Source organism: Poecilia reticulata, linkage group LG19 (assembly GCF_000633615.1).
Source record: "Poecilia reticulata strain Guanapo linkage group LG19, Guppy_female_1.0+MT, whole genome shotgun sequence".
Lineage (NCBI taxonomy): Eukaryota > Metazoa > Chordata > Actinopteri > Cyprinodontiformes > Poeciliidae > Poecilia > Poecilia reticulata.
The window spans coordinates 10,699,423-10,724,303 of record NC_024349.1 but is presented as its reverse complement, the minus strand read 5'-3'; the positions used below and the strand labels follow the sequence as shown (position 1 = coordinate 10,724,303).

The 24,881-nt window shown below is 39.1% G+C and overlaps 1 protein-coding gene across 1 annotated transcript in view; it reads right to left on the bottom strand.

Annotated features, from left to right (window-relative positions):
* The window catches only part of LOC103481816 (calcium-activated potassium channel subunit alpha-1), a 111,982-nt gene that overhangs the window by 7,673 nt on the left and 79,428 nt on the right, over window positions 1-24,881 (bottom strand). Inside the window, exons 13-29 of the mRNA XM_017310693.1 lie at window positions 24,540-24,670; window positions 24,146-24,214; window positions 23,939-24,025; window positions 23,565-23,641; window positions 21,848-22,021; window positions 18,454-18,486; window positions 16,067-16,399; window positions 14,131-14,224; window positions 8,525-8,648; window positions 7,979-8,203; window positions 7,628-7,820; window positions 5,915-6,028; window positions 5,587-5,679; window positions 4,481-4,611; window positions 3,475-3,669; window positions 2,493-2,611; window positions 1,557-1,778 (exon numbers count right to left, since the gene is read on the bottom strand). Of these exons, the coding sequence (XP_017166182.1) occupies window positions 1,557-1,778; window positions 2,493-2,611; window positions 3,475-3,669; window positions 4,481-4,611; window positions 5,587-5,679; window positions 5,915-6,028; window positions 7,628-7,820; window positions 7,979-8,203; window positions 8,525-8,648; window positions 14,131-14,224; window positions 16,067-16,399; window positions 18,454-18,486; window positions 21,848-22,021; window positions 23,565-23,641; window positions 23,939-24,025; window positions 24,146-24,214; window positions 24,540-24,670 (2,414 nt within the window). The remainder of the gene's footprint in view (window positions 1-1,556; window positions 1,779-2,492; window positions 2,612-3,474; window positions 3,670-4,480; window positions 4,612-5,586; window positions 5,680-5,914; window positions 6,029-7,627; window positions 7,821-7,978; window positions 8,204-8,524; window positions 8,649-14,130; window positions 14,225-16,066; window positions 16,400-18,453; window positions 18,487-21,847; window positions 22,022-23,564; window positions 23,642-23,938; window positions 24,026-24,145; window positions 24,215-24,539; window positions 24,671-24,881) is intronic.

The window sequence follows — 24,881 nt, the reverse complement described above, 5'->3', positions numbered from 1 at the left end:
AGTATAAGCACAGACAGTTTTTTTTGTTGCTCATTAATGTTCGTCATGTTTCTGTACTGCAGAGAGAAAAATTATGAAGTGAGAAAGATCGAGTTGAAGTTATTCAAACTAGGTTTTTGAAAGTTTCTGGTACCAATTCCATGCTTCATCTGCTAATGTTAAAATTAGGATWTTATGTGATTAAAATAACACAAAATATTGTACAATTTTTAAGTGAACTGAAATGATATGTGCTAAAATTATTTAGACATTAAAACTATGAAAAATGTGAGATACTCTATATGTCTTTTATATGTCRACAGTCTCTAGTGTGATGTCAGAATAAATTACTTTAATTTGYGAATATATTTCTTCTTTTCAGCTTCTCTGAACCCAGGGCAACGAGTCAAAATCCCCATAAGTCTTTGCAATTCCTGTTATTTCTGTTCCACCACCTCATAGGTAAAATTATCACATTCTTTTTCTGAGACTTTGGAGAAAAAGAAAAAGTTAAATAAATATAAACATGTAAAGGCGTTATTAAAATCCGGGCATAACTTTATTATCAACAGTTTCTACTTGCAAAATATTTTGACACAATTAAATACTTCATAGTTTCAGATATTATTTAATGCAAAATTAACAACTTTAATGGAAATAAAAAGGTGTTAGGGAAAAATGTTATACAATATTTTTAGACAATATATAATTTTTTAAGACATGTCATTTAAAGTGCAGTTCAAGTACAATAAGGTTCATCTTAAAATAGAAGTAAAATGAAAGCAAGTTTTATAAAAGACTTGAAAGATATAAGAATTAAGAAAAGTCTCTGATGGAAGAATGTGACACTAAAAACTGCAGGAGAGCTAAGTGGCTAATTATGTGTAAAATTCACAAAAAAAATTACAATGTGACATACATAAGACAAAGTTTTCTTCTGCTTTCAAGGCTTAAATTCCCCAAGTTAGAAAAAGTGAATGAAAAATATTAAATATAAGTGGCTATGTGAGCAGATACAAGCACTGTAATGACAGCAATAGATGACATCTAATGCAAACCAGGTGTAGATTCAATTTGTTTAAGATTGATTATTTTGAAACGAAGGAAGCTTCTGGGTGCTTTTCTGGCATCAAGAAAGAATACAATTTATTTGCTCCAGATTGACATTAGGTACAGTAACTTGCCAATTCTCAAATAAAAACAAATTAACCTACCCTTATTWTACAAGATGACKAATGTTTTCCTCATTAAAGCGTACAAAAACTGCAGGAAAATGTGAAACTAATTGATTGGGGAGGAAGTCAAAGAAAAACGGCACGAAGAAATAAGGAAATGCAAAAACCCTGCTTGTTTCTTACTTTGATTGTGTAAAGAGCCTCTTCTGTTCAAGGGGAAAACACACACAAAGTACTGCAAACTGAACCAAACAAGAGACACATACATTCAGACGAACGTACACAAACAATCCAGATGCGGTCTAGTCATTCTGAGACTCGACGAAGGACACACAGGACAACACTGACCGCAGGCACTGGTCACAGACATGGACAGGCAGACAGCTTTAAAGGGGCACATACTTTTGTTTGTCTCGCGAGTCCCTGCTTTTGACTCGGTTGGCGCGGTTGGTAGTTTGGATAGAGTGGACAGAAGAGCTCTTTTTGCTCGAAGAGTGCGAGGAGTGAGACGAGTGGGAAAGGCTGGTCCGTGACTGACCGGCGTTGTGGTCAAACTGCATCAGGCAGAATATGAGGTCGGAGGGCACGAGTTCAAATGCATACGGGGGATTGGTGATGACGTACCTGAAGAAGARATTGACCAGGTGTAAGGACRAATATGTTACCTTACAACAGCAAACTTCAGTGTATTTTCATTGGGTTCTGTCTGACAGACCAACACACGTTAACACATAATTATGAGCTTGAGAAAAAAAATTGCACGATTTTGGAAATTTCTTACAATTAAAAATCTAAAAAAAAAAAAGTGACATGATATTGTGCTTACTCTACATTGTCTCTGATACAGTTACATATTAGTTTTTGACTAAATGCACAATACGTGTAATAAGTGAAAGTTAGTTCATAATGAAACACAGCGCACCCATGATGAAACTGGTAAGACGTGAGAACTACTTTTCACGGATGCTTCTTACCCAGTCTGAATAAACTTGAGTTATGTCACAAAGCTAGCAAAGATACCCAWGAAGACTTGCAACAGTATCTAAAGCAAAAGGTAATTTTACAGATTTATGGAGTCTTAATATAGATTAATGCCACAACTTTAAGTATTTTCCATTTGTGAGAAATCCATCAATTGCCTTCTACGTCACAACGTTTTGCTACTTTGTGTTGAGTCTCATAAAAACCCAATAAACACGTTGAARTTTGTGGTTGTAAACATGACAATAGTGAAAATGTTCAAGGCTTGTAAATGCTTGTGTCGAGTGCAACAGTATAATGAAGACGAAAGCAAAACRTCTTGCTCTCTTTTCAGTTTAAAGGCATCTTAATTCTCACCGTTTGGTGCACTGGCTTTGTGTGTTCAGATGTGCATCCCTTAAGCGATAGATGCCAAAACACAACATGTTGTATGTTTTCAAGGCTTTACAGAATAGGTCCCCGTAGCACCCACCATCCTGAAAGACAACAACAATAACAGAGTAACAAAAAAAAAGTTAAAAGAGAGAAAAATACCAGAAAAATTATTTCAGTTAATTACAATTTTGCTTTCTTCAGATGTTTCTATGCGTTTACCCWTAAACACTATTGGATCCAGAGCAATGTTAACCATCTCTGATCTGTATAAAGGAAAAATTCTTAGATTTTTTTTTTTTTTCACAGTTGTTTCTGGAATAAAGCGAAAAAACCCCCAAAACAAAACATAATACTCCATAAATGGAAAAGTACGCCATCCCAACTGGAAGATCTAAAGCTRGGTCATCATTCAATCCTTCAGCATATTAATAAGACTAAACATTCAAAAAGTAATGGTTCACCACAAAYACAAAATTGACCTCCCATGGAAAATTCAGCCTTTATGACTTAAATCCAGTAGAAAAACTGTGAGGGCTAAAAGAGAAAAGAGTGAATTCTCCAAAGACTTCTCTCTCTCTGCATGTTCCAACCTTGTTAAATGTTATATGAGAGATATGTTCCTATTAGTAGAAAGGGGCTGTGAGTGATATTGATAGCAACCTTGCAATAGTTGTGCTGTCAATTATAGTGTGAAAATAAAGATTAAGATGGGATTTTTCTCTACTGAACACTTAAATGAAATTAAAAGTTTAATTTTTCAAAACATTTTACAGTGATCCTACCATGCTACAGCAATATAAGATAAATTCATATCAAGGTCTTTTTTAAACATTCAATTTTTACCTCGGTTGACCATTAGTGTGGACGGTGCTATATCACAACAAGCTCTTCACTGAAGGTTGAATGCATAATATGAGCAGACAAAGATGGCCTCAACCCCGGGGTGACAGGACCGTTCACTTACCCCGAGGTCAGCAAAGGGCCCGTCGTACAAGGCCAGCTGTGCCACCCGACACCTGTCCCTGTTTGCCAGGGTCTGCGGTGTGCTGTAGCCACCGCGTAATGCATTCTCCTCGGCCAGCAGCCCCTCAAGCTCCGGCGTGGCGCCACCCGTTACCAATGTCCGGATCAAGGTGAGGATATTATCATTGAAGTACGTCTGCGGGAATAAAGACAGCGTAGGGGGGTAAGTCCTTAAGGAAACACAACTCAGTCTTGACAAGATGCTAGACAGGCTGACTGTGGGTGTCTAACCCTGTGGAGCATAGCGGCGAGCCGCTGGCATTACAACTTTCATCTGTACGATCTTTGAGAAAATATAAGAAAATTCCTTGGAAGGAAAAATCTCTTTATGCTGCGTACTTCAGTTGTTACCCTTCTAGTTCCTTCCTGTTATTGGTTTGTTGATTTTAACAAGGGGAAATGTCTGCCCTTTTTCTCCGCAGTGCAGTCCCTCGTCTCCCCACGCTTCTGCTCTGAAGTGACATCTCCCTTGGCTGCTGACAGCACTATTGACTAAGATGATGGATGAGGGCTGTCCATTAGGTTGCATTACCTTTGTCTACACTGGAGCACACTTGAAGGCAGCTTTGTTCTAACCTCACTCAAACTGAAAGGCAGACAAATGAAGCCATCAAACTCACTAGAAGTTCCAGCCTTGTCACTTATCGTTTTAACTGGGCTGCTGTTTTTTTTTTTAAGGTGAGATGGGGGTACTCTGCTATCTTTCCTCATATGAAAACATAGCGTGTCGTTTTAAATCTGATATCGTAGCCCAGGGGTTCTCAAACTTTATGTTCAAAAGTCCAATAAGGACCAACTTCTGCAATATTCCAGTTTTACAGACAATTCTGTTTCATAAATTTAATTCCAAGTTTGCATTTTCCTTACTGACTGCGGTTTTGTGCAAATSTGTACCAAAGAGTCGCCGTTCCAGCTTGAAAACATTTCTTCTTTTCTCTTTTTCTTACCGCACTCATTAAGGAGTCCAGTACACTGACTGCAAATGCTGTCCCACAGGCAAAAGGCTGAGTGAGGTATAACTCTGTGTCTGGATCGTCGTCATCGTCTTGGTCCAGAAACTGAACGTTCGAGTCATTAACTGTTGGGAGGGGAAAAACATAAACTTCATGAATTATTCAAACTCTCTTTGCTTACTCGCTTCTCACTACAAACAGATCTCACGGAAAGGTTTTTGACTTGGAAAAAGCGTGGGTCAAGCAAGTCCTTGATTTGCATGAAAAGGGAGAACACAAAGCAGGCAGCAGCTGCAGATATGGACTGTAGTTGGAAAATTTTTATATGTTCATTTGTTGTTGTTTTTTCCCCCCCAAATATATCTCTCCATTTAACTACAATGACTCTGTTTGATATTTGTACTCAGCTATGTGGCCTACTTGCCTCCGCCACACTCCATATCCAGGCGATTCATGCACACTCACGACACCATGCATATTGTCAAAGTTCCGGGCTTCAATTCAAATCCCTCCTTAAGGTCAGTATCAGTACAACCAATATGCCATTGTTTGTCTTGTAAATCCAAGACAGAACTTCCAATTACTTCTACTCGCATGTCAGGTCAAATGAAAGTAACTGGTTGCCCCAGAACCTTCTTTAAAGATGTCTTTGAGCACAAAAAAAAAAAAAAAAAAAAACACATGCAGTGGCTGGAAGAAAGTAATGATGTAAAATTTAGTTGGAGAACTGCTCCTTCTATGCAGACCGAAATAAATGTCAGTCATATGGACAAAGCTGAGATGAAAGAAGGGAACAGGCCAGAGAATGTGATCTGTCAGAAGATGCTACGAAAACAGCCACAAGGACTTCTAAAGGGATCAAAGGCCCTGTAATTCTTGGAAAAAATAAAAGGGAGAAATTTCGCTTTGAGATAAGGGGGGGAGGGGGGGAGCAAAACAAGACAGGCAATTTCAACCAGAACCAAGGGTAAAATGTGCTCAAAGTGATGCCATGGGAATGGACTGAGCTTCTTGTGCAGCAAAGAGAAATCAAAAGAAAAAGCTGATATGGAGGCAGCAGCAGTTACAACACTGCAGTACAGGACACAGGCGCTTCTTACCCAGCTCAGTTATCATTTGTATGCTGGTCCCACTGCTTTTATCCTGACTGAATGAAATCACAGGCACTTTTTTGCCTTGCTTTGCTAACGGTGCTGGACAAGTGTTGAGGGAAAAACAGTTACTGTTACAAGTCAACAAGGGGAAAAAAAAACACACACACACACACACGCACACACACGCACACACAAATCCACTTTTTTAGCTATGTTAACCACACATTAGCAGACTGTAACAGCAAAAACTGGTTATTAAAATCCACTACTACTTTAGAGAAATGTGGGTTTGCAGCCATCATATCAACTATTAAATATTCAGCAGCAATCATACCAAGCTCTGTTATGATGGGAATATTTGCTCCAGTAGTAACAGAGGTCTGCCGCACTAATCCGTGGACTGGGCTGTTCTCAGGAGAGGATCGGTCCATCCCTGGYGGCGTGAAGCCTTAATGGACACACACATACGAAAACAACACGTTTCTGTTAATGCAATATTCAGTACTTCATCACAGTATGCAATGAGACGGTATCAGCCAAAGTTTATTTTTTTTCACCCCTCATCTGCCTTGGGTGACACAAAAAGTGTTCATGCCAACTAAATATTTTTACATTCAGTTGTATTACAATGTATTTAACTGGGATTTTATGCAATAGACCAGCTCAAAGTGCAGGTGTAATTGTGATGTGGAAAGAAATGTATRCACTGTTTCTCTGTAAATGTGTATTCCACTCTTTATACCCTGATGCAYCTAAATAGATTCCAAGGCCACCAACTGCCTTCAAAAGTCACTTAAATATTAAAAAAAGAGTGTAGWACGGCCTTATGCTGCAGTTTCAACTTTAAGCCTGCTGCTGTATGCCTCCACTATTTTTCTCATCTTGACTGAAATTTTTACACATTCTTGTTTGCAGATCAGTTCATGACATCAGATTTATGTCTGGACTTAGACTGGACCTTTCTAAAACAGAAATATGCTTTGATCTATACCATTCCACTGCAGCTTTTGGGTTCATCTGGTGGAGGGCAAACCTTCTGCCTCTGACCAGAATCATTGTCCCTGCTGGGAAAAAAAAAAACGTCCCCGAAGCATTCTGCTGGTTTTTCTTCCACACATATGGCCGAAAAGTTCAATTCTAGTCTCATCTGACCAGAGCACCCTCTATTACATGTTTCAATGAGTCGTAATATGATAAAAAAGTACAAAAGTTCAAGGGGTATGAATACTTTTGTAAGGTTTATAAGCTAARTGCAGWGCTAGTGTATTCTTGTAAGCAACCAATATTAGTCCATGTATAATAGATGTGACACACGGCTCATTTTGTTCCCCTTAGACCGTGTGTGCACGGAGGCGGAAACCTCTTACACACATCCAGAAAAAAWAMAAWAAAAWWAATAAATACATGTACAACGGAGCCATGAAAGAGAAAATAAACGATGCAAAATTGAATTCAGATTGACTTGACATTTCCTGGTTTCCTCAGACTGACAAGTAAGCACATTAAATAAGTGATGCTGTATGTATAATACATGGGCCATGTTTTGACATCCATCACGTTCTGCTGACTAAGGCAAATGTGAGGTCATACATGTATTAGACGAATAATGAAATCGTCAGGTTTTTTTTTTTCCTTCTCCTCGGGTCAAAAGGTTTATAAAAGCATTTCTTCTAATGCTGAACCATTGACTACATTATGGAAGACCGTCTGATTCTAACTGAATGCTCTGGTGGTTCTATTTTAGAAACCTGTAACATGTAATATTAATGGGTTAAGAAAGCATTGTACACAACGCARCCCCAGCTGCTGAAAAATAAGACTGTAAATGTCAAGCAAAAGGTTTTYGTGGCGATGATGTGCATGTTGCCACCACTGAGGTTTGTGAGGTAACCGGTTGTTACAGTAACCTGAGGAACAGTCAGTAAGGTTTACTGTCAAGCGCAGCGACAACAGGTCAGCCATGCAGCTCGCAGTGAGCAAATATTTTCTRTGCCGGGGCCCTGTCCCTCCCAGGCGAGGCAGTGAACTATGATAGGGCGCTACTTACCTTGCGAATTGGCCTGCAAGACCCCGATGCTGTCGTCAAACAGCATGGATTTGATGTTAAGTGACGCCAGGATGCACTCTTTGTCCTGCAGTGATGCATCATCAATATTGTTCTGATTGGCTGACAGGATGACACACATGTCACAGAGGTTGATGTTGACAGCCCTCAGATCAGCCCTGCTCAACGGTGTGCCCTTCAAGAAGGAGAGAAAATWTTTGTTACTCAAGTAACGTGAAACAAAAGATGGCGTTTTCAAACTTGAGATTTTTCTCCAAATATGTTAATGTGAGGACAACAATCCTGTTTATTTCACAAATGACTGGTTGAAAGGCAGATTTTGAAAATACTTACAGGCAGAATGGATACTTTGGGRAAGTTGTGTAGAGTTTCCCACTCGCGCTTCAGGTATTCCAGGGAACCGACAAACACAATGTGTTTCAGCTCGTGGTAGTGGAAGTTRCTCGCTCTCAGGGGCATGACAAAGTTTCGCAGACCGATCAGCGCCGATTTCACATCTCCAAAGATGCACACGACCACGTGTCCGCTCAGAACAGTCATAGCTGCTTCGCTGCGGGTCTGAGAGGGAAACGATGTGATGAAAAATGGGGTGTTTGTGACAGAAACGTGAAACGCGTTACTGCGTCATTCATTTTCACGCAAACTGCTCTGCCTATAGATATGATGTTAAAGTGATGTAAAAAATGGCACATGTATTAGTGCAGGAAATGTTCTCCGCACAGGCCCTGTGCATAGCAAATGACATGTCAAACACCTCATTACAGAGTGTTTGTGTGCCTCGTCAATCTTCGATGCGGCTTTGTGACAATGCACATCTTTCATGAGAGAGAAGAGTGTCGRGACAAATGAACTGTGTTCAAGTGAGGTATCAGGACCCACCAGGATGACCTTCTCGATATCTTTGGACGGGCACCAGTGAAACATCCCCGTGGAGTCGTATTTCTTTATGTTCTCATCCATGGTCTCAATCTGCTCACTGCCTGGGATGAGGAGTGGGTCGTGTCTAATAGAATTAGAAGGTCAGAGGGACAAGAACGACAGAAGATTATTGAACCGAGTTGGTTTAGATTCAAGAATTCAAGACTACAAATGTTTTAAATTAAAAAAATACATCAGTTGAACTTCAAAATAGTATTTTTTTCCCCTGCTCTGTGCTCATTGCTGTCAAAGGCYATCTGCAGAAATGTCAACCAAACCGCCCTGTCATCAAGCAAAGTGACATCAGCAGCAGCAATCAGGCGGAAGGAGATGGCAGCAACACACCACCTTGACTGGCACGAGCAAGGAGATGCAATTACGCCCCCTTACCGCGCAGAGCTTGAGATGGGAGTGTGCTGGGTGGTAAAAGCTTTAACAGACCAGATTTTAAATATTTCAGCAATTTGCCCAACCGTATTTGCTTTCCAAAGTGAAGGGTATTAATGTTTAAACAGACCATCAGAGCTAYATAAACAAATTGSACCGAGCACAGGGGTTTAGCTTCGATCTACTCGTCATAGACCGCTAAAGAGGTCTATAAGTATGGGAGCATGTGGTTGGGTTACAGTTGCTTCGATCAGGGGGTTAAAGACTGAAAGACTTTCCTTGTTATGTCCTTGATTTTTTGGGACGTATTACATAAAACATTTGCATAACTATACATGATCTGGCCAAACTTATTGACACCAGCAAACGAATCGTTCTCAATTTCTCTTTGCCCAATTTTTCTAGAGTTATTCATCTTTCTTCAGCACACCCCTTTGCTTTTCTGTTACAACTCATTTCCAGACARAATATCCATAAAAGGTTGATTTGGGAACCATTTTTATTATGTTTTTGCCATCATCTTCCCATTGAAAAGCCCATGATCTATTTTTAATTTTCTGGGAGAGGCCAATAGATTTTTATTTAAAATATGTTGGTACTTCAAATAGTTTATGCCATGCACTAAAACATGGCATAAATCCTAAGTGTCTAAGGTTCTCAAGGCCTTTTGAAAGACGAACATGCCCACAGCATCACAGTTCCTCTGCCATACTCAACACTGTCCATATTGAGCTTTTAGAAATATTTATACATTAAACCCACATGAATGACACAGAAAAACTCTAATGCTAACATTTGTGAGGATAAGAAGTAGGTTTTTCTTGGCATGCCCAKACAACCAGTAAAATAAATGTAGCTGCCTGTTTTAAAATTTTTATATATATTTTTTTTTTACCACTGTCACGGTATGATGCTAGCCATCTATCATACCATCCATAGCACATATAAATTCAGACTTTTGACTGTAAAAATCCCTGTAATCTCATCCGTATGAACTTTAGTCTCATGTGTTATATATATTTTTTGACAGATTAATGTAAAAAATTGAAAAAAAATCACCAACTGCTAGATTACACGGATGACTACAGAGCACATGCTATAAATTTACTTTGTCAGATTCAGACCACAGCTGAATATGTCCAAAAAAATCTCCAGACAGCAGCCTTCTGTCCCTGTCCAAAACCTTTAAAATACTTCAAGTCATCTCTCCATAAGAGGAGAATGTCTTTAATCCATGTGAGTGCTCTAAAAGAATGCCATCTAAAATAACATGTTAAGTATGCATGAAAGTGTCAGCTGAAACTACCATCCCTCAGGCTGCGAGAGACTGAAGCCAAAAAAACTCGCCTTTGGGCTCAAATACCCCCAGGCAAGAGCTGGATGTCCTTTCTAGAGCAGATACAGCTGGGGAAGGAAATGTATTTTCTGTCACTATCTACCACTCAGTCAGTTGGCTTTTAATTTAACAATAGACTGCATGCGCAATGAATTTATGTGCACAGTACTTGTAGAAAGACCCAACTTTAGTCAAATTTTATGTTAGAGCTAGCATATTGTWTGCTAATAATATTTTATTTTATTTTATTTTTTTTTAGCATTTGAATAAGACTTGAGACCAAGTTGAACTTACACTTCCAGCAGGTGCTGTGTGTACACATTTATAAAATAATTTCTTTTTGTGAGGGGATGTAATTAGTGTTATGTAATTTTATTTGCCTCAAGATCTCATGGCACCCTAATAGACACATAMTTCTCTTTGGGTGGGACTTCACAGCATTTGTAACTTGTTTTCTTTTATCACATGATTAAATAATATATTTTACCCAGTTAATAGGTCAAAAGTTGAGTTGTACAACATTTCAGTACAATGTCATGGAAGTCACAACTTCAATMTGSGGATAGAGCTCGCGTCAACACACTTCTGTTGAAACCAGACGATTAAGGAAGGAAGTGTTGGCGGAAGCCAGTTTGACGTTAGTTTTTTAAAAATGTTCAAGTTATTTCAGTAGCTAAAATAAAAAAAAGTTCTACAATTTTTACTTATTTACCTATAACATTTTATTTTGTCAAATTAAATATCTAGTGGTGGATATCCAGCCCTTTAATGTTATCAGATCTCAGTTGATTTTTGTTGGGTATTATTTTACCTCTGCATTTAATATCTAAAGCTGAATTTTTTCCATCTCCCCACTTTAATATTTAGTGGCAACAGGCCAAAGTAAAATACAAGTGGGCATTAAATATGCACCTACAATCATTGTGTCAATGAATTTTCAGATTTATATGCATTTGATTTGATCCCGTTTAAGACTTGTGCCCTCAGAAGGCCAGGTGAAAGAGTTCGCCCATGGGTTGTTTGACCCTCATTTCAAATAATGACTGCCTTCAGACTGCTGATAATCCTACTTTTCCATCTCTTTTAGTAATTGCCGTGTTTTCTAACCAGTAACTTTACCATTCGGTGTCTGGTTTTGTCATACTGTATATTTATCAGAACTGTTTGCAGTTTTAGTTTTCAACAGAGCTTTAAAATGTTGGGTTTGTCAGTATCAAAGAACACAAACGGCATTGTTAAAAAAATGGTGCACTAAAAAGACACGAACAGAAAACGGGATAAGCACATGSTATTTCCTGCTTCTCCAACAGTATTTTGTCTAATCAGCTTGGCCTTAAGTGCAAGTTCTAAGAGAAGTGAAAGCACTTAGAGGTTTTACACCTTGGCTAAATATTTCATCAAAAGTCAAATGTTTGAGCACTCACTCAGTGGAGCCGCTGTCACTTCAGTTTGTCCTTGCAGAGATGACTGGTGAGGCTGAGCTCTGCCAGGATAGCTATCGCTCACTGTCAGCCATGACGGCCCGTCACTATCCTACACCGCCAATTGCCTCGGCAGTGCAGTGGCAGACATGACGTGTATGTCAAGGCGCTTCGATGTGACCAAACACGTTTTGACATGCCACAGTTAGATGTGTCTTATGACCCATCAAGGGGGCTGTGGAAGGGGTGTTAATTTCAGAGAGGTCGTCATTGCGGAGCTCCAGACGGAACGCGTTAGCGTGCTGGGAGTGGGAGCGACAGCCTCACGGACATAAGTGAGGGTTGTTTGTGACGCCACAGTTCTTTTTGTTATTGTTATTTTACCTAACATCACTATAAATCAAAAGGTCAAGTGACTTCTAGAAGACCTTAATGAATCATGAGATGTAAAAGGTGGTCACCAACAACACTGCTTTGCACAAGACTTTGCACCTTTTGWACCTTTCCCACATTGCAACTCAAACTTTTTTGCATTTTATTGGGGTTGTATGAGACAGCTAAACACCAAATGGTGTATAATTATGAAGTGCAAAGCAAAATATGCATGTGTTYCAAACTTTTGTAACAGATTAAAACTATATATCAGAAATRTGTTTGGTGCATGTCTGTTCAGCCCCTTCAATCTAACATTACATCCCCACAGTTATACAAGAAAGTATGAGGCTGTACGCATACCTTACTTTCACAAGGACAGGTGTTACGACCCGGCGCGGCCAGGGGAAAGGGAAGCAACATTAAAGAAACCTAGTTTCTTTAATGTTGAAACTCGTTAAAGTTGATGAAAAGACGAATGGAATGGATACAGGTAAGTTTAAGAAGAAATCCTGTTAAAGGCTGCAAAATACYGAGTTGATCTTACGTTACACTTCCAACAGGAAAACAAAGGTAAAGCCAGAATTACAATGGAATGTTTTGTTTTTATCAAAGAGGAYAATCATGTTTTAATCCATACTTGAATATAATTAGAAATCTCTGGCAAGATTTAAGAACTGATGTTTACAGATGCTCTCCATCCAGTCTTGAGTTTTAAGCCAAGACAAATAATAGAAAAAAGAAAAAGTTAGCCTAATGCACAATACTGGTGGAGACATTGGTTGTAATAGGACATAAATGTGATGATGTATACATAATTTTGCATGAAACTGTATGCACATCCTTTATTTTTTTTTTTGTCCTACTGAAACTTACACAAGCACCGAAGGCTGGAAACGTCTTTGAAAACCCTCCTGTCATGTAAACTGACAAAGGGTTGCTCTTCAAAAACCCACAGCCAATCTGTTGATCATTACTTATTTACAAAGGCCTTGAGGCCCCAGGTCCTATAAAAACACATTTGATACAGCATACACCCAGATGTTTTTTTTTCCTTTGCTTGTTGCAATGAAGTATCCCTTAGGCAACCGCAGTAAATCCCTCTCCAGCGTGGAGACAGCAGGCGCTGAATGGAATAACACATCCACCTGTATTGCTGTGGATTAGTGTGGTGAGTAGATGGATCGGTTTGTTGGGTTCGTATTTGGCTGATGGCTACAGTGCTGGAAAAGCTCGGGTTTTTGTAACCCAAGAGTCCGGAAAACCCCTGTAGCAATTCAACATGAACGCTTTGAAGCAAATCAAATAGGGGGCAAACACCCACCCTGCAAAACCCAAGGCCTCCGATCAAAGGAAATGCTAACTAACCAATGCATGTAAATACTTTTATTCATAATACAACAAAGTCACTTGTCTAACCTTTGTTTACTGTCTACCTGTACCTTATCTTGCAATGTTCAATAATATAGGCAAGCGGGTTTGGTTTAAAAATGTCAAACAAATAGCGGTCCCCATATTAGCCAACGCTAAAATAAAGTCATCTGTCAGTTTTAATGAAATTACATCTATTCCACTGTACATACATCCTCCCTGCTGCATGGCTTTCTCATCACATGGCACTTAATGACAATGAGTGCAACTATTATCATTCTGGTAATGGTCTCTTGTTGAATAACAGCGTTATCTTAAGTCAGGATCAATAAGCGCTGATTTAATTTCATGAGACAAGATAAAAGCAAGGTAACATTTGAATTCGCCTTTCATTGCGATGATACATATCATCTGTGGCCTAACGTGCTGAAAAGACCTCGGAGGGATCCGACAATAGATGAATAGCCTTGGGCTATCCATCCTTTAGAGCTTCTCTCCCTGCTAGGTGCTGTCATTAGTGCCAGACCTGTTTAAGAGCTGGAGTCTCTAGTTGTCACATGAAACCATGTGGCATTTGCAAGTCTGACATGTTTTTTGACRAAAAAATGGGTTCAGGGAGTGGGCTGGGGGTTACAGAACATGCTCTTCAAGATGTTCTTCATGAGATATCTGTGTCGTACCTTGTTATCTTGGGCGAGGAGTTTGGAGAATTTCTCATGCCTCCATTGCGCTGCTTCTTTTTGGGTGACAGAGCTGTCTGTTGGTCCTCTTCAACTAAAACAAAATGTAAAGGTATGAGGAGGGCGACGTTATCACACATCAAGCAAAAGTCACATGAAGAGATGACACAGCACAGAGCGAGGTCGATGAGTTTAAAGAGACAGTACACCAACAAGCTGCAATGTTACTGGGCGGAAATAGAAGACAGTCGATGCAGACAGAAAATAATGGTAGATGTTTTTTTATGGGTTTATTTAGAAATGCAAACATGCAAGAGCGCCACCATGAACCCTCATGCTGATTACCAAAGCCCAGTTTGTAGCCAGAGAACTCCTGTAATTTAGATTTTTWAAAAATCTAACAATAATGATATAGTAAGGGTTAATGAGATCTTCTCACAATATTGAAATTTCTCAATATGTATTATCAAAGTAAGGTATCTTTCCAACTGCTGCCAGTATGTGACTATGTCTGTTAAAGAAAGTTTACTGTCACAATGCGGGCCCTGCGAATGAAGATGAGTACATTAAGCTTAACATAGACYTTTAGCTGCCCTGTTRTGTGATGCAGCCRTTGGGCTAGCCAGAATTTGCCTTTGCTACTTTTAATTTGTTTTCTTTGGGAGCATTTTGGATACTTGGTAGAAACAGAAAGTGAGAGAATAATAGACAAGATCAAAAAAAAAAAATTTTAAGCACTGTGAGAATACAACAACTTGGTAACTATTAGCCGCTAATGATGCTAGTAAAGCTACCTGAATCATGTTTTCCGCTGTGCTGAATGAAAGCTGACTGAAATTTTGTTTTTCTTTAATGAATATAGACTCACACACACRTATACATACTAGACTTTTGCAATCATGATCATGTAAGTATCAGGCAAGAAGTTTCCTCTTTTGTTTAATTTAGATTTTTTCAGAAAATTATTTCTTGAATCAAGCTTTATTTGATTAAAAAGGCTATTGGTATACAGTCACTCTTACCTTGTAGGCAGAAAGTTTCTTAGTAATGTATTGCTTGCATTCTGATTTTAGTMATTCATTTAAAATMGTCTAATATTAAGCCTCCTGTAGTACAATGTGGGGCAGCAGAGAATCTCCTGTTCATTTCTAGTGTTCCTTCATCTTGCGAGTGGCGGCCTCGGCTCATGTAATTAGGTTGGCCCCCGTGCCAGGGTGATTTATGCACARCRGAGATGCCCCTYGGACATTGTCTTTATCACTCCACCAAACCGCGCTGAGCTCTTCATCAGGACTGAAGGATAAGTTTTTTCCCATGGGTCAAGCAATCAGGCAAATATTTTCACAAGGTAATATCACAGCTCAGGAGGGAACAAGTCGGCAGGAAAATAAACAGGAGGAGCCAAGAGAAGCAGTTTTACTGATGGAGCTTTAACAGCCACCATTCTGGGGGAATGGCTTGTTACAGTGTGTTAAGGCCGTTAAAGACACGCTCGAGTATCTTTTCAGCGACGATTCAAGCTGCGAATATTTTCATTTTTCTCCATCTGCTTTTTTCTTTAAAAACATATGAAGAAATTGCAAGTGCTTTCATTAAAATTAATAAAGTCATAGACGACACTCCTCTGCAGATGAACTCGGGGTTTCCAGCACTGATCGCATGTCTAYGACTGACATCATAATGGAACAAGTGCAAGTACACGGGGCCGCCAGTGGAGAGGGACGCTCCGGCACTCGGGGCCCTTCACATCTTTGCTCGGCCTGTTTAATATTTAATGTTTCGCAGCTGACAGCTGCTCAGGCTGGGTCATTAGTAAAGAATGCTACACATGCAGCCACTCCAGCCTGGCAAGCACATGCTTTGGTTGTGCTGTTGTTGAACACAGGCCTGCCTAACACAGCAAGAGTAGGAGGGAGGTGGGGTAGTTGGCTCTTACACTGCCGCCGACCGAGTGTGGTGACACTGGGGTGACCAGGMTGGTATCTGTACTTCACCGGCAGGCTTCGCGCCCGCTGAAGTTGACGAGTCTCCTCTGCCACCCCTGGCAGCCGGCCGACCTGGGCCAGGTCTCTGGAGCCCACGAGGCTCAGTTTCAGGGCGGAGGGCTTGCTGAGGGCCAGTAGGCTTCCCTTGCGGTTGTTTACCAAGGGAATGGGGACAGCAACAACTCTGTGGGGGSCCCTAGAGACCACGCTGGCTGAGACATGGTTCAGTTTGGCTGATTTGGACTGATAAGGCGGCGATCGGATTACAGGGCTGTTGTTTACTGCTAAATGAAGAGGAGTCAAAATCAACAGCTGCGTGATGGATTTTTATTTTTTTTTAAGTCAGCTCATGCAATCTAAAAAAGCAGCTTAATCTTCTATTAGAAATGGATAAATGAATATAAAACAGTTAATCATTGGCACTACTTTTTTTCAGTAGATTAATCTTTTAATTTGTCCAGTAAAACATTTAGTGCCTTGCAAAAGTGTCAATAGCACTTTTTCAAATTTTGACAAGTTTCATAAACTCGTACAAATACAAATTTTCATTATTTTTAAGCAACGGACCAAAATAAAGTATGGTGTTGGGAATTGTGAAGTGAAAGAAAAATTATTTTTAAAAAAAGCTTAGTGTACATTTGTACATCTACATTATTCTAATGCCCATCAATACAATCAAGTGCAACCTACTTTAAGTACTCACTTAACAACAAACATGTGAAAGAAGATGCTTTGGTCTGATGAGATTAAAACTGAACTTTTTGGCCCTTGTGCAAAATGCTACACATGGCGAAGAACTAACACTGTTTCATTACCCTGAACGCGCCATTTATTACCCTGAACGCACCGTCCCCACAGTGAAACATGTGGTTGCTGCATCATGTTGCAAGGCTGCTTTTCGTTARGTGAGACAGTAAAAAACATGGACAATACTTACAGATTCATGTTTACAAATGGTCTTAATCCAATCTGTGCTTGAGCTTTGTTGCTCAAGAAAGAAGAAGAAAGYACAAAAATGTTGACCTCTAGATATATAGAGACTTGCAGGTATAATTTAGCATACCAAAAGTAGYTCTACAAAGTATAAAGGGGGCTGAATAAAAATACACATTGCACTATTTATATTGCTAAAACACACATGTAGCCTTTTCCTTTYACTTCACTCCACACTCTACTTTGTGTAAATCTATTATATTAAATCCAGATTAAAAAATAAATCAAAATTTGTGGTTTTGACGTAACAAAATATGGAAAAGTTTGAGGGCTATATAAACACTCTTGCAAAGGCGTATGACTTCATTTAAAGTGACTTCAATAAGACCTTTATGTGTGTGTGCGTGTGTTAATGAAACAAGTTAATAATTAAAGTACAATCACTAGTTTGGGTGGGTAACTCTTTCTGGCACAAGAATGCTAATATCTGAATAATTGAACAAAACCTCATTTTTATTTTACGCCACTTAACCAGCTCGTATCCACCTCAGATGAAATGTTMCTTTTGACATTTTACTTTGATATTTATTATACACATAAATTAATGAACCTGCTTTCAGGTGCTTTAGCGATTGTTRTGCCACAARAAAAAGGAGGTGACACTGTGAATTAAAGCAGCCACGACTGCTGTGTGCAGCTCATCGCTGACGGGGGACGGGGAGTGGAATTCAGGCTGAGGCAGTGATAATAAAAGGAGGTAAAAACTAGTGACGATAAAAGAGAGAGAAGAGGAATGCTTATTTAAGTTAAGGGGGAGGGGGGGTGTCTGGAAGCCAAAACCAGAGAAGAGAGATGATTATTCTAACAGTCAGCTGTCTAGCAGATTATCCTCCCTGTTTCAGACCTCCACTATATATCTGCCTCACGTCAAACATGAGCAGCACTTCTTCAGGACAACACAATGTGGCAGATTTGCTGCACAGATCCTTTTCGAAGTGAAGTGGATGACACTTGCCTGATGGCTAAACGAAAAATGCCAAAATATTATATCAATTCTTACTTTTACTTTTATATATTATTTAKTTACAGAAAATAAAAACTGCCATTTTGGGATTCRCGCATATGTTTACTYWAAACATTTTTGTTACATTTTGAATTGATCAGTGATTTAATGTATTCACACATAGAGCGAGGCGGCAGCACCCCCTAGTGGCGACACCCCAGCGTAAAAACAAAAAACAAAAAARCATTTTCCTCCGGCTTTGAATGCAAAATACAGTAATGGATGATGACAGAGGAGACGGTTGAAATACAGCAGGTTAGAGACAGATCAGGTGGCGACAGTTGAGAATGCGCATGTKGAAGTGTTAGAGAGAGACGTCAGGAAGAGGAAATCAGCACTTACTTGATTTGATATATCCATTATAGCTATTTTTAGCTGAGGAAAATAAAGAGATGAATGAGAGGTTACAGGGGAAAACAGACGGCAATGAAAGGCAAATTAAAAATGAAAACAGTGGATTGAAGGTTGAGGAGTTTGTCTTTTTAAGGCACTGAAAAGAAATCCAGAAATGAACCTTGAAGACAACCGGAATTAGAGAGTAGAAATAAAAAAGAAGACATTTATGTTGAACAACTTTTTTTTTTTTTATTGAATAAATTTTGATGTCAAAGCCGAGATGCTACAGTGATTTTATGCATTAATTAATCAGACAATTAGTTTGTTTGTTAATTGACTGTGAAAATTAGCAAGCAAAATAAATAACAATCTAATTAGTTTTTTTCCTGAGACTTAAAAAAAAAAATTGCTGCTAATTAACCCCCAGAGTCCAGGTGGCGCATAAAAATCACTTCCTAAAACCTTCGACTAGCATTCCAGCTTTCTCAGCATCTTTCTGAGAAGTCTGAGGAAGCCTTTGTAGGTCAGATTGACTGTTACAGGCCAGTAAAAGCACCACTCTGAAAGTTTATTTTGGGTGTTTGTTTACACGTATCTGCTCAGTGGTTCGTATGGGCGAATACTCCAACCACAGCCCAGGATCTCTTCTGGCGTGAATTTGCTCATAATCTCCTCAAACCTGTGGTTATCCCTGCTGCTAGTGTATAATTTCCCCCCCTCCAAATCCTTCCACTCAACTTTCTGGTTTTATGATTGCATACAGCACTCCATAAACAGCCAGCCTCTTTAGTACCGCACTTTTGTAGTTTACCCTCCTTGTTAATGTGATGGTGTAGGCCTTAATATAACATTCTTGTAATAAACATGCTTTTTATTGCTCTTGTGCGGTAATTCCTATTTTTTTTAAACTGTAGTTTAGGCTGCATTAAATGCAAGCCATAATTATGAAAGTTTGCAAGGAAAACTTGACAAAAGTCTTAAAATGTGTCCATGTGAAGCTCAAATGTTCAGATTATTTTAATCTACGACAAAAGTCAAATAAATTCAGAAAAAACAAGGAACATATATGTCAGACATTTAAACAATATAAAGTTAGTATATATTTTTACGAGGTTTCTGTTCCAGCATTATTCATTATAGTCGKAATTAAAATGCCATCTTCTTCAGCTCTTACAACTTCWAGAAGGTTAGCATTTGATTTTGCGCTTTGTGTTACCTAAATAAATAATCAAATTGTTCCTTAAATCACTTTCTCACTCCTCAGATGTGCCCATGAGGACCAGCAATGAATGTGCAGAAGTTTTTGCGAGTCACTTTTTTGTGTGCATGAATCCCACACTTGCTCATTAGTGACTTATTTCGACCCCTTGCTCACAATAAAGGTCATGCGTTGAGCTTAAGGCACGATGGTGACAGCGATGTTCAAACAGGGACCTTGCTGGTCCTGGCATCTGTCGCCTGCAATTGCAGGGCGCGAGCAGAGTCACAGGACTAACAGGCTAGCATCTGTCCCACAACCAGAGCAAAGCAGGGGAGGGCGGGGGCATCTTGGTTTGCCTGGTGGTTACAAACTGTCAGGCTGAGTTTCATGATAACCGGTAGCATTCCAAAAATGAAAATGCAAACATAATTTCCACGTCAGGCCGCATAAGGCCTTGCTCTGTGAGTCTTRCGCGCCGTGTCGACAGCGGATGTGCAGCCACGCCGGGGCTCTGTTTGCCAGGCGAATCTCACAGCAAACAGCCCTAGAAGACAAGCCGAGGGGCGGAAATGCCCAAAGAAGCTTAGCTCCRCTCAGAATGCTCTTTGATCTTGAGATATTTACTGAAATTGCATGGCAGTCTAAAATGTTTTCCAGCAAACTGCTCTGAAACCTCAGACACATTCTGTAAGTGTATGCTGCCACGCAGCAGAACAGCCTTTAAAGGGAAGTTACACCTCAATTAAAGATTCCCGTWCATCTCAAATCAATTCTTTTACATTCAATACGATCCAGCACTCTCTGTTATTCCACATAAGATCCAGCTCTGTTCCAATCCTCTTACTGCAGACTTCACTCAGGGTTAGGAAACTAAAAGCTAGAAAGCACATCCAGCAAGCGCAGCACTGGTTTATCTRCTCAACATGTTGCTRACTTTACCCTCAGAGCTTTTCATCCTAATTTAATAAAGCCACTACATTAACCTCAATATGTGCTGAAGAAATTCCCCTCAGGTGTTCTCAAGATCACTTTTAAATTCTCGCCGCCATCTACTTATAATAATATCTAATCCTGCATTTCTCATTTCTGCAGGGTTGATTAGTGATATATTTGGATTAAATATATTTTACTTTACTCTTGGGAAAACATGAACAAACTCTYTTYAARATAATCTCCAAACATCATGCTGGAAAATGCATTAATCCTCCAAAAGTGACTTTGTGTTGGTGTGTGAACTTAATGTTTGGTTATCTGTTTATTTCATTTATGCAAGGGCAATTTTTGATTGACAATTTCTAAACAAAATACCTGCATGTCTCACAACAGAGAGAAATAGCTTCCAAACGACACAATGCAAAGGGAAAGACGAGCACCAGCTGACCCAACAGTCAAAAGGCTAAAGCAAACATCTGCAGTTCAGGTCAGGAGTTTAAAAACACTCTTAACAGGCATAAAAGTCATTTATTTGAGCTTTTAATAATTTTTTCATCTTRAGATGTTCATACAAAAACTACTAAAGTGTTCTTTGAAAACAAAATTATGGGTGCATATATCTGTTTTTATTGCAGACCCACACATTTTATTGGTCTGTTTTTTGACCAGTCATCTTGCCAGAATTGGCAGAGTTCACCTACATTGGTTCCAAAACCAGGTTTTGATACTTGTCAAAAATCCTGTCAGATTCAAGTTTAACCCTTCTGAATCAAACTGATTCCACTAGTTTGAAAGGATTTAGATTTTCACAAACTAGGGAGGTACCAATAAAGAAAGTTCACTCTGACATATGTCAAGAGATTCCGGGGAGTTGATATAATGTGTTAAAAAACAACAACATTTAAGGCTCTTTTATAATTTGAGCAAATGTCCCTGGATAAAACACCAGGCCAGCAAATTCAAATGGTCCTTATTGGTTAAATAACCAATTTAAACATGTGCATCTAAGTCTGGTTGTTAAAACACACTGAAGTTGTGCGTTGTAAACTTATTCCATGCTGAAAAAAAAAGAAAGAACAATTCTAGCAAATTATCAAAAGTCCAAATTACTATGACGCGAGAAGCGTAAGTATACTTCTGACCTGAACTATATGTTCTGGAAAGTGAGGACACGGCAGCTAAAGCCAGAAAGAGCAGAAGCCGCAGACACACTGCAAAGTCAACACAGAGCACAAGTGAAGAGCACACGTCACGGCGACAACTTACAGGCACGTAAAGTGGCCGAGCAATCATTAACAGAGAGAGCAGAGAGTGGGATGTCCCGATGAGGGGAGTCCAAGTTACAACGCACTATAACCGGCATGCAAGAGCGCTCCCACTTTGAGCGCCTGCGATCAAAGCAACATGCCAGTCTCATTCTCTTGTAGGCGGGTGTCTTGGCTACAGTCATGGGTTCAGACAAGAGGAGAGGAAGAGCAGGTTAATGTGGAGGGTCGCTATGGGGGAGAAGAGGGCAAAGGCAGGCAGGCTGCAGAACAAAGCCTTTGCAAGAATGAGCATGTTCAGCTTTGTTGTGACAAATTACAATCTTTAGATCTTATTTGGATTTAGGTTTTTTTCCCTTCCAAATTTTAACTTTGTGAAACAATATATGTCCTGCCTTTACCCCTTCGCCCTCATCTAATCGTGACCCCAACAAGCTTATGCTCACTACTTTCTAAGACACTGCATATCTCAGCAAATGCTCATAATCTTGCACTATGCCGAGTTAAATCCAAAGACAGCACAGACTTCTAAAGAAAAGAAAAAAAGTAAGTCAAATGTACTCTATTTTCACAAAAACAAAAAATAAATCTTATATCGCATACAGAAAACCAGAAAGAGACATTCTAACAGTTGTACAAAACAGCATAGGGTCACAAATTATTTTGACATGACTCCAATAAGAGGTGCAGTTATCATTTCACTGGCCAGTGGTGACACCTTGTGGTAAGGTTGAGAATTACTTACTAAATTTTGCAAAATTCCTATAATTAATTTACTGTACCTCGTATATATGTAAAATTTAAAAAAATGAAATATTGTTAAATTAAGTGTATTAATAATATTTGTCATTTATGTAATTGTCAGTCTAAATGCAACACATGACAATGACTGGGGTCCAGGCAGCAAACATCCACCGTTTCATGCAGCATTCACTGTGCATTCAAACAGGTCGCTTCAGTCTGGGATGCAAGTAGCAGGCTGTGTTTTTTGTAGCAGAAACAAACCCACGTTACTCACAATATATCACTAGAAAGTGAATTTTTTTAAATGTTCCCAAGCAGCAAAAAAAAAAAAAAAGAATATATGAAATGCCAAAGTTATGTCTTGGCTTTAATGAAATAAGGAAAACAATTTGAAAATGAGTTAACAACAACAACAACAACAACAACAACATGATTTTTTTTTTCTCGTCTACTATAGCGAGATCCATCCGGGTATCTGTGGCGTTAACAGTCTGTCTGAATACCTGCTAACATGACAGCATGTTAAAGTTAGTTAGCAGAACAAACATTGAGATCAAAAACTCGAACATAAAACGCATTTAAAAGGAATTCAAAAGACTTAGATTCAGATGAAAACCCTGAAAGATTGTATTTGCTGTTAAACTGGTGTTTACCTGAGAAATCAAACTGTAAAAGTTAGCGTTAAGGCACTTTGGTCAATATTAGCTGCTTTTATAAGTCTTGTACAAATAAATKTGACTTTCTTAAAAGTGATAAACTATGTATGTGCATGTCTTCAGATCTTTGGAGAGAAGGGGCTGATAAGAGTATAATTATGAGGTTTTATAAGATTGTAGCTGGAGAAGAAAARTACCTAGTGAAGCAACTGTAGTTTTTAAAATCAAACATCTCCCCAGTTCTACCTCCATCTTAAACTGTGCGTACATGTTTAAAAGTTAAGTTACCAGACACTGTTTTATTGTACGATAACTTACATTTCTTGCATCCACATTTTTTTATTCTTTTGGGATCTGTTATGTCATCGTGACAGGCCTTGCAGTAAAACAGCGCCCTGCAGAATAAAGAGAGAAAGAATTCATTAAATGCTGGTGCTGTTTAAAGTTACTATTGAAAAACAGTTTAAAGACGGCTGTGAAATTGGCCCAACATGAAATGCAGAAAATCTTTGAATCTTTGAATTACATTTGAAACGAAGGAGTCAGTGCAGTTTATCGGGAAGCGCCACACTAATGAACTGCACATTACATTCTGTGTGTGAACACTGTTTATGTAGTTGGACCTTGATGAGTCATGATCCTGTGWGCTCAGTTAAGAAAAGGACTGAAATGTTTCATCTCCAATTAATCACCTTTTCACTTCTTTGGCATCACTTGCAATGAAGAAGCCCAGGGTTCCCTCCTGCATTTTCACATGGTTTCCAGGGTTGATCAAAGTGCTGGGAAGAAACGGGAAAAAGTTATTTGGGGGTTCGTATAGCTGATTTGAAGTAGCTTCACAGCGTCGACCGAACTCTGCTTTGCTTAATGCACCCAAACAGCTCAGACAATCCATGTACCTGCTTTCCCTTTGATCAGACTTGTACTCTATAGCTATCAAGAGTAACTTCAGCTTCACGTAGCAGAGTCTGCAAAGCATAATACCAAAATGAGATAAGAAGTTAAATAGTTCACTGATAATCATACTCTTCGTGAAAACCATAACCAGAATTAAAKTATATATTTTGTACATGTGTGGGTTTTAATAGCCTGAATCTAAGGATTGATCATGTAATGTGAGTGATAAAAGTTCTCATCTTTTCATTTTAAGGGTAAAACATTTTCAATATGCCATAGAAAATATACAATATTTTTGATGAAAAGGCCTGCAATTGTAAATACAATAGTATAAATTGCCTTCATATAAGGAGGAAATAAAACGTTAGAAAAGAATGCTAATATTTTACTGCTTACTCGCAGATGACTGGGAAGGACAACCCAACAAAGGCACTTGACAGGTACTCTGTGTACATCTCATTGGCTACTCCTTCAAGGTAATACTTCTGCCATGTGTCCTCCTCAATCTGCAACAAAGAGAAGATGTTCTAACAAAATGTGGAAGTGGTTCATTTAAGCTGTTTTCACATTTCAGCACGTTACARCCACAAACKTCAACGTTTTATGTGATAGACCGACACAAAGTGGTGCATGTTTGTAAAGTGAAAGGAAACAAATACGTGGTTTTCATTTGTATAACTTTTTGAAAAGTGTGCTATGCTTTATGTGCTCAGCTTCCTTGAACCGCAAGTCTTTTGG